This window comes from Aspergillus brasiliensis (assembly GCF_001889945.1).
Source record: "Aspergillus brasiliensis CBS 101740 unplaced genomic scaffold ASPBRscaffold_6, whole genome shotgun sequence".
NCBI classification, from domain to species: Eukaryota; Fungi; Ascomycota; class Eurotiomycetes; order Eurotiales; family Aspergillaceae; genus Aspergillus; species Aspergillus brasiliensis.
Genome location: NW_027137447.1, coordinates 1,433,516 through 1,445,820, shown reverse-complemented (window position 1 = coordinate 1,445,820; position 12,305 = coordinate 1,433,516). Strand labels below are relative to the sequence as shown.

Genomic DNA, 12,305 nt, shown 5'->3' with positions numbered 1-12,305 from the left:
AGATCAATGAGTGTATGGAGTAGAGTAGCAGTGGAAAAATAGCACATTTACCGCGGCTTATTGGGACGCACTAGCGGGAACGAGAGATGGACGCTTGATTAGTATTCAGCTATTCATAGCTGGTGCTGACTTGGCATAACTATGAACCGTCCCTCGGTATATCGGAGACACGGGGATCGGTGATTAGCGAACCGATCCCAGATCCATGGATTGTCTCCGTTTTAGTGAATCTAGATGGTAACCTTATGCATATGATAGGCCGTTAATGCCCCCACTTTGATATCGAACTGGTCTCGTGGCGCAATGGTAGCGCATTAGTTTCCGGTACTAGAGGTTGTGCGTTCGAGTCGCACCGGGATCGTTTTTTTCTTTTTGGCCAACCGGCGGTTGTATTGCTTCACTTCTTTTTGACCGGGTCTCACTCACAAGTATCCTTGCGTTATTTAATCTCCGGGTGGCAGTGTTCTCGTCTTTTTCTTACCATCCATTCACAGAACCCACCTACAAGAAAATAGGCGCTACTGAATACCGTTGGCCGTCATAAGGCTCGATCCGTATCACTATTGATGGAGGTGAGATTAAGATACGTTGTACGAACACCTCTATTGAAGGTTACAAGGCAGAACATCTAGCACTCCGAGAGTCAAGAAGCAATAATCGATTTGGCCCACGGAAACTCATCTGAATGCAAGCTGGTATATATACAAGAGGAAATAGACGCTCGTCCTAGGGCCATAGGACTGGAGAAAAGGGTAGAAATAATATGAACAAGATCAAGTAGAAATGAGGAAAAGTAGGAGGGTACGCCGCTCTCCCAAACGTGGTGCTCACTCAGAGTGATTCAAGAGACTTCCCAGGCGCGACCTTGGCCAGCAAAGCAGGCGCTGGTATAGATTGCTTCGCCGCGCTGGTATGATGGGCACGGAGAAGCAATATACGAATCCCCACAGGAAGAAGCGAGATAGCACTCCTGGAACAAAGGTTGGATTCATCGTTTTCGTCATGGACACAGAGGTCATACACATAGGAGTACTTCAACCGGGCTAGGAAACTGGCTGGTAGCCCTTATGCTTCCATTCACTTTGTTTCCATTCGGACTGGTAGTTGTTCATTTCCGTCCGCTCGGAGTTCCACTTGGCATCGTCCAGGGCATGTTCGAGACGGCCCCTTTTGCGCTGCCGCAGACAGAAGAAGATGAAGCCCGCAAGACAACTGGCTCCTACAGCTGCTGCGCCAATACCGACACCAGCCTTTGCCCCGCTTGGGAGCTCGTCCCATTTCTCAGAAAGCGATTTCGGAGGAGCCTTGTTGAGTTCCTCTACGGTGGTCGAGTTACCCCTAGGATTCAAAAGTTAGCATTGCAGGCAAGGTTTGGGCGGCGCCGGGTCGACTAGAGAAGACTTACGAGACGACCTTGATGCTCTCCCATGATCCGGAATTGTCGGAGTATGTATACTCCTTGCCAGAATGAAAGTCATGCACGCGAACCTTCTGGACTACCATGGTGTACGGACCAGCCGAGTAATCAATTTCACCACCTGCCCATTCAATGGTACCCTGACGCTGACTGGGATCGCCGGCAGGCCAGATTCCAAAGCGGATGTTGCTGGGAGTTTGGGGGAAGTTCTTGCCACCCAAGGCATCTTCATACTTCAGCGTGCGAACCAATTGCTGGTCGATCCACCACTCCACCTTTTCACTGGTCCAGTAGGTGGTGTAGTTGTGGAACTCCGTGTCGGCATTAGGAACGTAGTGGAAGCCACCACGATTGAAAGATGTGTCGTTGCCCTTGCCGAAATAGTTGGATTGAACTTCACTCGTGTTGTATCCCACCCACTCCCAGTCAATCTCGTCCAAGTCATCCGATTGAAGCACCACACTGCTCACGACACCACCACCCTTGGCCATCTTGACGTGGGACTCGACAATGCCAAAGAAGATGAAGAAGTTCGATTGCATAGTGGGAGAATCCATCTTCTGGGCGATAGAGAATTCTGCACCCTCATCGGTGTTTCCGATGTTGCCGTTGGTGACATTCCAGATCGTGTCATCGAGGGTGGTGTTGAAGTACCAGGTGTGATTGGTACCCAAGGCTGGGTCTGCGGGACATGTCTTGTTGAGAGGGTTACAGTTGCTGAAGGTTTGCGCGGTCACGAGACTAAGGCTGGCTACCAGCAGCGCCAATACATGGAAGAGTGACATGATAGCAGGGTTGTGACGTCCAGGGTCACCACTCCAGAGGGATATTTATTGCAATGAGCGGAGCGAGTCGGGGTCAAACTGCGGGTCAAACACCGCTCTCGAATGGTATAAGGCGCGATAGAGGGATCTAGAATAAAATAACCCCTATAGCGGCGTTGTCGAATGACCAAGTGTTCCCCGCGAGAAAAGAGTGACGATGATAATGAATGGCAGTGCGATCGAATCGCACGAGGTGTGTTTGATGCCCACCGGCAAGGGAACGAAGGGGAGCAGGAGGAGGATAGGAACGAGATGAAGTGGAGGAGAACGAACGACAGGAGAGAAGAACGAGAGGGTATGACGGTTTTCCTTTTAATTAATTTCAAGCCATGGCATCCAACCCACCCTATCATGGGCGTTGGCATTGGCAAACACTTTGCTTTCCCTTTTTTTTCGTCCCCTCATAACTAATATCCGAGTCACGCTTATTTTTAAACCAGCATGTCTCTCTTTTTCTTTTCCTGCATTGGATGTCACTAGTTCGGCCCTAAACATTAAGGGGCACTTTGAAACAGGAAACTGCCCGACCAAGAGGGTATGACTAAGCCTCATTCAGTCTAGTGTACTGCCGATCCACCCTGGATTGGCCACTAGCGTGGTCCCTGGCCCTGAAACTAGCCTGTTCCGGAAAGGGTCGCTTGTACCCGCCAAGACCCTGCCGCGATGGGCGATAAGCAACGCTCAGGCACCCAAATCCAATCAGCTCAGGGGAGGATCGTTGGATATTCCTATTTCCTGAAGATTGAAGAAGTTATGGCTTAGTCGACTCTGATCCGGCCAGAGATAACAATTCCCACTGTGTAGTTGCTATACGGGAAAGGGTCCTGGGGTTCATTCAGCCAATTAACACTCACAGTGTAAATGCTCTGCCCCCTAATCTCTCCCTGAACAACATGAGTTAGATACGACCTTGCTTCGGAAGCATCCCAGGCACCAACATCCTGCACCTGGCCAAGACCCTTGGCCTGTCGATGCCAAAGGCAGTTTCAGCAGGCGAATTACTAGTGGCGGGGCCGGCTGGGGAAGGTCTCAGCACCAGGCCAGTGCTGTGGCAGTGGCTTGGTGGATGCCACTGAACAGTGGACACCACTGCGGCAAATTCTATGTCCGTAAAATGGGGTGGTAATTTTGGGAGTCAGGAGCCACTAGAGACACCGCAACCTCCCGCAAGGTTCGCCTTCTTGTGGATATGATAGGCCTATGAACCATTAAATCTTCACCCTACAAAGATTAAAGATATGAGGATCAGCAGAGGTCTCAGTGCTGCAGAGGCAGAATATGCAGTTGTGGTGAGCAGATTCAAGGTGTGGTTGCAGACCGCTACTACCTACCAACCAACCTATGCAGAGCGTGCAGTTTCGGATTTGCCAAGCATTCTTTTTACCCACTGCCAACAGCCGTTCGGATGAGCGCGAGGCCAAGATGCCGAACTGCAAAGCCTGACCCCCGTATATTATTAGACGCCATCATCAGGGTGATTACGCGCTGTCCCGTCTGCCCTTGTACTCTGTAGTTAGTACTTAGCAGACTGGGGTGCCTCGTTCGGTATAGAGTCGGCCCATGACTGGGCAGATTTTGCAGACCCCCTTTTTTTGGGCTTAGCGCCCGTCCACTGCTGTCAACACTCAACAGTCCAAAGTAGATACGCCATATTTCTGAAGCACATGACGAAGGAGTTCTGAGAGAAATGAGTGTACAGTAGTTTATGATTGTGGCTGTATTTCACGTCACCCATTCGTCTGATGTAATAAAGGCTATCAAGCATCGCCAAGCTTGACAGTCCACCCAAGCCGTTGTAAAAATTCTCGTACTGCGACTGGCGGAATGCTGCTAGTATATATTCTGACAACAATAGTATTCAGGGGAGCTATTCCCCTTATTTGCGCATCGACCTCCAGAAATATCTTTCGAGCGAACTCATTGATCTGGTCATTTATGAACAGATTGCTAGTCAATTGGCCAAAGATGAGTATTTCCAATGTCTTCAAACCGGTACAGCTTTGTCGTAGAAGCAGTAATCTGCGCAACCCATGTTCTGTGAGCCTTATCTCTCCAGATGCGCCGGATAGTCTCTCAATGGCCGGAAAGTTGACGCATAGATGAGACAATATTCCAGAATTTGTTGCTCCGATACAGTTCAGGAAGGATTCCAAGAGAGTGCCTTGATGGCACGTCGTCTCCATCTCCTGCAAGGTAAACTGAGTTACACTATATAGAATCTTCCTGGTCTCGTTGGATATTAGTCGGTTGACGCAAGTCAATGCAAGCCAAAAACAGGGCTTTTCGGGAGCAAAAGCTTCCAGCGGACATCCTGGGTCTTGGAAAATGTGAAGTGGATGAGGTATGGCGAGAACTTGTTTGTATATGTTGTTACGAATCTTGAGAGGTAGATCCAAGAAATTGGGAGATGGCGTTGCTGATATCGTCGGCGTGTTTGTGGTACCTGAACAGGGCATGGTAAGGAATTATCAAGGTGACTATGATGGTTAAGTGAGGCTATTCGAACAGCTGCTGTCAAGCTTCAGTTCCTCTCTTTATCAAGTAGTACAAAGGAATGTATAGTGCTGGAGTATTGATCTGCGTTCATTAGCATAACCATAAGGTAAACTTCGCGACAATAGATTCTGGATTCCCACCAGATCTCACTTACCCACTTGGGGATATACCATACCCTGCAACTTACTCGTGAACGTGAGTGGAACTGACTCCCTCATTTCACAGTCTGTCTTTAAGAACAGGAGGAAACGGTTGACAGAACAAGCCACTACTCCCTTGACTACAAAGGATCGAGAACATGTGACTTGCCGAAGCGGGGGTGTCAGTGCTCTGCTTCTTTCCGAGAAATTCCAGCCCATGGGATTGCTTTCCTGCATTCCATGGTTGCACCGGTCCCACGGGATGCAGTGGACACTCCAGAGTCTAGATGCCGGAGAACAGTCTATGCTTCTGATGACGAATTGATCAATGGAGCATGATGACTTTTGTTGAGATGTTAATCTTTCCTCGGTCTCCAGTTGATGGATAACTATTGCGGCAAGATATGTTGCCAAACTCAATACCAAGTTAATCGATCTACAGAACTCCGAACGGAGCGACAGACATGAGCACCATTCGCCTCAACCGAAGATGCACTGGCATCATTGCCATAACGATGGGACGAGGGCATCAGTGGCGATGATATGATTTGCTTTGACTTCTACGTGCTTAACATAGCTCCTAGATTGGGGACCCCCTTTGTCGAGCGGTATAGACGGGCGCAAGCTTCTGGGAATTTTGGCACGACCACCCATGAACAAAGAACCAATATTGCGACACATGCTCGAAGCAGCCGGCCGACCAGTATTCATAGTCGATGAGACTATGTATGAATACGATGACTATTCTAGGATAGCTTCGACTTTCCCTTTGTCCTTTTTGGTAAAAAAATATCAAGGGCATCCGGAAAACAGCTATAACTACGAGATAGCGCCATTATTGAGGCTACAGCGGAAAATTGATAATCTATTCATCTATGAATCTCAGACATTGGTTGTACACAATTTCATAAGGAAGCACCTTAGTATATACCGAGATGGATAACAAGACGCTTCTCGATCAGCTCTCAGAACTCTACAACTTACCTCTTTTTCGCTGTGCCTCCAACGAGCATAGAGACTGGGAGCTTGCAAGCACAGCATTGAAGCTTCTATCCATCACCCACAGACCTTTTAGTATCCTAGAGCTGTCCTGGGCCGCTACCCTGCATACAGCTCGCCATGTTACCACTGTTGAGGACCTTGCTAAGTTAGTGGACCACCAAAAGCTTTTGAGCATGATTCAGCCCTTCATCGCATGCATTGAGCTCAGTGATTTGCGGAAATACCAAGTTCAGCTCACAAATCAGTCAATGAGAGAGTCGATACTAAGAGAGTGGAAGTCCAATTCCTCGGACCCAGAAGGACCAGCCACTTTCGGCGATGATGAACAACGCTTTGGGAGCCCAGAGGCGTTAATATTGGACATTTGTATCCGATATCTTCTTTTGATTGAAATTGGCGACAAATACATGCTCTCCGAAGAGCAAATTGCAATCTCGGAGCTTCCACAAGATCCTCATTTGCTCGACGACGATGAGCAGCCAGTCGAATACGATTCGCATTGCTCGTGGGAAGCTTGGGAAGAAGACATGATTCGGTTCAATCCGGCTGAGCGTGGATTGGGAGAATTCTTTGTCTATGCGTCGTGCTATTGGCTGAAATATTATGGTATCGTCACGGCTGAAGCCCTTCCCAAGCTAGCGAACATAGAAACGTTGTGTCGAGTCAACTCGATCCGTATTCGCAATTGGACCCAACAGAATCGTCGTCCCGGCTGTGCAATGCCGCCCAGACTTCCATTTGACAGCCAGCTTTATGATCCCCTCAGTATCACCTGCCTCTACGGCTCTGTGGATATGCTGCATGTTATGCTTCAAGATTCGGATTTTGACAATGATCATTACCTTGAAGTGACGGCTATGAAGGCCGCAGATCAAATCCTCCAATGGGGAGACATGTCCAGGCTCAAGATACTCCTTCTGGAAGGAAGACTTGGTCATCAGCTGCGAAATCTGGACTTTTTCCGACTGATTATCCGCAGATGGCGTGAATCAAGTGTATCTCGACCCGATTGGGATGATGCTTTTGCGCTTATTGACCTCATGACGGATCAAATGATTCAGCAGCAATGGGGATATGAGCTCTTGTGCGTGGCTGCCAGTGCAGGCTGCGCACCCATTGTTCAGAGGTTACTGTCTGGCGCTCAGCATAATGACGAGCTGAGAAGAGAGCTATTGCGTGAGATTCCGCCCAAGCCACAGGTGGCATATTTGATACACATGTGCTGATGTAGTGATATGCTTGCTGGGGAATGGACATGAACATCGTCGATATTTGCACACTCGTGGAGAATGCCCTTCATTTGGCATGGGATTTTCTTATTCAGATTTCTCTCTTTCTGCAAACCAACGCTCTTTGACAGATGGGGGAGAAGCCCTTTTACTGGCAATTGGTGTGGATACAGCTTGCTTTACTCTTCTCTAGAGTTGATACCCACTCTTGTCATTCAATAAATATTCTCTCTCTACTATCTCTCCCCCTCAGCCTTAGGACTTCCAACTCCTTCCATCTGCCTCAGTCATCCCCCGCAGCGTACTGCTAGACTATATACTAACCACCTCGAACACATAACAAACAATGAAGCCAAACCACATAATCATAACTTCGATTAAGTTTCACATAACCTCATAATCATGACTCATTACACCATATAATATAACCAACAGAAAAACACACACACACACACACACACACACACACACACACACACACACACACACACACATCCTAACCCAGCCCAACCTCAATCCCATCCCATCCCATCCCATCCCCAATACCCCAAACCAAACCAAGCCCCCCAAGCAGCACCTATACACCAATTCCGAAATAGAAGATAGTTAAGAAAGATACACCTTCGTCGGCCTCCTCACCGACCCCCCACCCCCACCTCCATGTTTCTCAAGATAATACACCGTCGGACTACTATGCCTTCTTCTTCTTCTCCTGGTGGTCGTCGAAGTCACCGGAGCCGATTCACCATAATCTGAACCCCAGGTTGAACCAGACCCGGGCAGGGAACACAGATGCCATAACCATAGGATGAGGAGTGTGCCGGCGATGGTGCCGAGGACGATACCCGCGATGCCGCCGCCTGAGATGGTGTTGGGGCAGTCGGGGTTGTCGCGGGGTGAAAAAGTGTTGGTGTTGGTTTGGTGGAGAGGTAAAGATAGGAGTTTTGTTATGGGGGCCTGTAGGTAAGTAAGTGTGGTTTGTTAGTGAGTGATTGATTGACGGTATAATAGATGGTAGACGGTGGATTGGAAGTGGTGGTTGGTTCGGATGGGACCCGCTTTTCTATTTTTCTTATGGGATTGGGGTTCATCCATGGGTGAGTAAAGGGTGGTACGTACCATTATTATTAAGTTGATCTTTGATAGTATCAATTGAAATTAAACAAAAGGAATTATAAGAATGAGAAGTGGTATATTATGCTGAAATTGACAATAACGAGGGGGAAAAGCCCATCATATAACTAACTCTCTCACAGCGTGATTCTCATGAGTAACTACTGTTCTATCCGTTGACGTCAACCACACGTCTTTCTGTCCCCGAAGATGGGCCAGATGAAGCAGCGATTGTCCCGTTCCACCACGGCCCGGATTCTTGTTCTTGAACAGTACTTCTTACTTTCTTAGTTACGACGCGTGGGTCTCTACCAATGACTGTTCGTAAAGGGGTCAATTGGGTTTGGATGTGCCTTGTGTTGAGGGTGCGGGGTATGGCTATGATTGGTGAAGGATTTGTCGGGCGTCATTTTTGCAATTCTTGGTTTGGGATCAGATCTTGCGGAAGTAGTTGCCGGTTGAATGATGATGGGGCTACTGTTTAGGGGAATAGCCGAGGCATGAGATTGTGTCGCTTGGCAGATGCTTGGGTTATGGTGTGCATGTGCTTTGTTCGTCATTAGTAGTGACAGTGGCTATTGGCTAGAATTGTGTGAACCATATATAGCTTGCTCAGCATATCCTTCATATGCTTCGATGTCCCGGTGAGGGAGGGACGCTTCCAGTATCCCAGGCTGTCATGTCTGCGCCTAGCTCAAATTCAATGATACCGCCCTGGGTCATGACATCCTCGTGCTCGAACCAATTCTTTGTCCAGGCCTGTCCGTTGATTTTCACGCTTTGCACATAGTAGCCCTTGTCGAGTCCATTCGCGACGATACGGAGAGTCTGGTTACCATTGACGGTCATGTTGAGATCCGGAAACCAGGGAGAGGAGAGGAGATACACGGGCTGCGTGACAACAGGATAGATTCCCAGCATCTGCCACAAAAGCCACGAGTTCATGGCCCCGGCGTCACTGTTTCCTGGTACTCCGTAGGCTTCGTCTCGGAAGCTATTTGGGTTTCAGTTAGAGTGTTTCCTAGAGAATATTAGCTCACTCACTACTGGTACCCCAGATTCCGCGACTTTTCCACGCTCTTGGCTTGCTTGTTGATGTAATTGTACAGGTAAGGAGTCGCAAAGTCGGGTTCATTCCTTTCAACACTGCTCAGTCTTCACCCATCTATTACCATATGGTGTTGTGCCTACCCAATATTTATGATCGTCGTAATACCCGCACCATTTGCTCCGAGATTCTGAACTGACAGGTTCGGCTCAAACTAGAACGCGTTAGCTATAGGTCATAGTTGCCAGAAAATGCCATGGGTGCATACCATAGTATCTAGTCGAGCTTCGAAGGTATCTGCACCACCCATATAGTCGATGAGAGTTTCCATGTCATGCGGTATCACAAATGAGTATTCTGAGACATCTTACTTCAGACCAAATCATGAACTGCGAATAGTGACTTACCCCATGGAACGCCCTCATACGTATACGCGAGCCATTCGCATCCGTAACAGTAACGAGGATCATAGCCGCTATTGTTAAACGAGCCGTTGGAGAATTTTGGTGCCAAAAAGCCAGTGAAATTCAGACTTTGCACATCTGGGTTCCAGATATGTTGCCACCCAGCAGACCGATTCAAATACTTTTCTTGTTCGCTAGGCGCCTCCCCCGCGGCGACTTGGCTCACTGCAAAGTCGTTGAGGCTATACTCCACAGTCCGCGAAATGCAGCGCGTGTTTCGGTCTTGCGAGACGTATCCCAGTTCTAGCCAGTCACCCAGGGCACCGCGCCCCTCCTTTGTACTTGCGGAAAGGTCAGTGGCGTCCCAAGTGTTATATGGAATAACCTCTGCATTAGTCTTCATGGCGGCATAACCATCCGTCCAATTGATTGCGCCTCGCAGGCCTTTGACATATGCATCTGCTAGCATGTTGTCCGCATCAGAGCCACCTTGAACCAATCCATTCCAATTCCCTGAGCGGCCATCTGGTAGGAAGCCTTGGTGTCTATTGGTACATTAGCTCCTGGATACCTTGCTTTACCATTTCCTCCCGGTTTTACCACCTACCTCCAGATGTCGATAAGCCCCCGGATCATGGACTCGTAGTAGGTGGGCTGGTAGACATGATAGAAGCTGACTGTGCAGCGGAATATGTCCCCTAAACATAGTTAGCACCACTCTTCATATGATACATAGAGCATATCACCACTGACAAAGTGTGTAGAAGTCATCCCAGAAAGGTTCGTCCGATTGCCACAGTGGGTTTTCGCCTGTGCGATCGGATGGCATCAAGTGGATAAAGTAGAGAGAACTATAAAGTAGTCGCACATTGGTCATATTAGCCGTGCTATCGAGGGATACCTGAGTTTTGCTGAAGACTTCCTGGTTCCATTCGTCCACGGCAGACTGCACGGTATCGTTCAACGTCCAAGAAGCGATTTCCGATGTGATGTATGAGCGAGCTTTTTCTGTGGAGATGGAAGATATCCCAACTCGGGAACTGATCTGTGCATCTGTTTCATTGTCCCAACTAAAGATTGCCCCGATGCGGTCATTCATAGGGCCCGATGTCGCTTTATCAGTGGTGTTGCCATATGTTGGTTGAGATATTCCCCCGTTTGCCAGGTTCTGATAACGTGGCATCGGGTCTGTGTTAGTCCCAGTAAATGTACGAGCATTCGTCGGTGCCGTAGAGAATTCGCCATAAAAGTAGACGGTGAAAGGGGCGCCTTTATCAGTCTATCAGAAAGTATACTCAGTGCCATGGATTGAAGTGCAGACCATTGTTCCAGCCACCAATGTATGTTCCATAACCGGTATATGCTTTCCCACCATTTTCAAGATTGATTTCGCCACCAACGTAGAACTGCCCGTTAGAGTCGCCGGGTGATCCGGGAAGATACTTTAGCTGTGTCAGCTTCTATCGAATCTGATTCAGGGGAGTCATACGTGGGATATATCGACCAAAACGTGCTTCTCTCCTTCAGGAAATGAATACTGAATGATTCCAGCATGTCGGCTGGCTGAAAGTTCAATTTGTACACCATTTTGAAGTAAGGTCCTGAAATATCCCACGCTTGCGGAGTCGTTGCCAACCTACTTTCTGTCAGCTGGGACAATGTCTTTCAAGAACAGGCCTTCTCATACCCTGGGCTGGCTGTAAGTAAGGTTATCTAGTAGATTTACGGGGGCATTGATAGAGGTAAGAGGCATCTGTGGTATAAGACCATACTTGGGGGCACCTCCTGTGCCGCTCTCGTGCATCATGGCTAGTAGATTGAGTTAGACACAATTGCAGCCCGAGTATGCACAACAAGCCCTAGGAGATATAAACATACTGACTGCGGTAACGTTCCCATCAGGTGTCCAGCCACCGTTTAAAACAGCGAGACTCCAGTTTGCGGCTGTTGTATCGATTCCCACTTTTGCTACTCCAAAGGGTCGAGCACCGCCAACGAAAATATCACCCCCTCCGTAACCTTGACCGGGAGTTGGGCCTTCTGATCCCATGAAAGGATTGACATATTGAGAATAATCCACTTGAGCAGCGGTAACAGGCTCAAACACTCCTAAGGCCAGGAGCAACAGCTGGTTTGCGACGCGCATGTTTGCAGCTTGCACGATAAACCACGGGCAGAGGACGCTTCAAGATTAACAAAGTGAGGGGGGCAGTCAGTGAACAAGAAATCTCCCCGGTTGATTAAATCATTGAAAGTCTGCATATTTCCCCGCGGGATGATCAGTGCGGAGTCGCCTGCAGCTCATCCCTGGCAGGAATAATTCCACGACACATTGCTTAGCGAATGCAGGAATGCTGCTTAGACTTCAATGGCTTATGACCCCTCTCGCCGCCACGATAGGATCCCCGCATACTCATGATTGATTCGACTGTTGCTTCGTCTTGCATTCTTCGTGAGCCATTTCTCCTTCTCACATGGGTGCCGGGAACTGTGACAGACGTGCTTTCCAGGTAAGCCATATGTGCCATCCAAAGCTCTCACTGATGTATCCGAAAGGTGTTATAGAATCAGACAATAGCGAGAGCCATTCCGAACGAGATACAGCCTCGGACCAGCAAAGCATCAAGGATGG

General features: G+C 48.6%; 5 protein-coding genes and 1 non-coding gene across 6 annotated transcripts; 2 read left to right on the top strand and 4 right to left on the bottom strand.

Annotated features, from left to right (window-relative positions):
* Window positions 1-289: 289 nt before the first annotated feature.
* Window positions 290-361, top strand: ASPBRDRAFT_t149. Its single transcript has one exon. It is a non-coding gene; the product is annotated as a tRNA-Arg (tRNA).
* A 682-nt stretch (window positions 362-1,043) lies between these two features.
* Window positions 1,044-2,202, bottom strand: ASPBRDRAFT_196154 (glycoside hydrolase family 16 protein; the record flags this gene model as incomplete). The annotated part of the gene is made up of 2 exons (XM_067620946.1): window positions 1,044-1,338; window positions 1,406-2,202. The coding sequence occupies 2 exons, from the start codon at window positions 2,200-2,202 to the stop codon at window positions 1,044-1,046; spliced, it is 1,092 nt and encodes a 363-aa protein (XP_067479280.1).
* Window positions 2,203-3,533: 1,331 nt separating this feature from the next.
* ASPBRDRAFT_43432 (uncharacterized protein) lies at window positions 3,534-4,962 on the bottom strand. Its single transcript, XM_067624996.1, has 2 exons — window positions 4,892-4,962; window positions 3,534-4,818 (listed from the first exon to the last, which is right to left on the bottom strand). Exon 2 carries the CDS (start codon window positions 4,695-4,697, stop codon window positions 3,999-4,001), a length of 699 nt encoding a protein of 232 aa, XP_067479279.1. The 5' UTR covers window positions 4,698-4,818; window positions 4,892-4,962; the 3' UTR covers window positions 3,534-3,998.
* A 738-nt stretch (window positions 4,963-5,700) lies between these two features.
* On the top strand, window positions 5,701-7,478 carry ASPBRDRAFT_585152 (uncharacterized protein). Its single transcript, XM_067627907.1, has one exon. The coding sequence runs from the start codon at window positions 5,813-5,815 to the stop codon at window positions 7,103-7,105; it is 1,293 nt and encodes a 430-aa protein (XP_067479278.1). The 5' UTR covers window positions 5,701-5,812; the 3' UTR covers window positions 7,106-7,478.
* A 168-nt stretch (window positions 7,479-7,646) lies between these two features.
* ASPBRDRAFT_43430 (uncharacterized protein) lies at window positions 7,647-8,277 on the bottom strand. Its single transcript, XM_067624995.1, has 2 exons — window positions 8,228-8,277; window positions 7,647-8,065 (listed from the first exon to the last, which is right to left on the bottom strand). The coding sequence occupies exons 1-2, from the start codon at window positions 8,228-8,230 to the stop codon at window positions 7,715-7,717; spliced, it is 354 nt and encodes a 117-aa protein (XP_067479277.1). The 5' UTR covers window positions 8,231-8,277; the 3' UTR covers window positions 7,647-7,714.
* A 568-nt stretch (window positions 8,278-8,845) lies between these two features.
* Window positions 8,846-11,819, bottom strand: ASPBRDRAFT_55274 (uncharacterized protein; the record flags this gene model as incomplete). The annotated part of the gene is made up of 11 exons (XM_067627367.1): window positions 8,846-9,215; window positions 9,266-9,358; window positions 9,413-9,483; window positions 9,538-9,626; window positions 9,677-10,218; window positions 10,281-10,371; window positions 10,427-10,942; window positions 10,995-11,115; window positions 11,163-11,309; window positions 11,361-11,482; window positions 11,552-11,819. The coding sequence occupies 11 exons, from the start codon at window positions 11,817-11,819 to the stop codon at window positions 8,846-8,848; spliced, it is 2,430 nt and encodes an 809-aa protein (XP_067479276.1).
* Window positions 11,820-12,305: the final 486 nt, after the last annotated feature.

What these genes read in the sequence shown, in the direction of transcription:
- ASPBRDRAFT_43432 (XM_067624996.1), bottom strand. Translation starts at nt 4,697, where the DNA reads ATGCCCTGTTCAGGTACCACAAACACGCCGACGATATCAGCAACGCCA.
- ASPBRDRAFT_585152 (XM_067627907.1), top strand. Translation starts at nt 5,813, where the DNA reads ATGGATAACAAGACGCTTCTCGATCAGCTCTCAGAACTCTACAACTTA.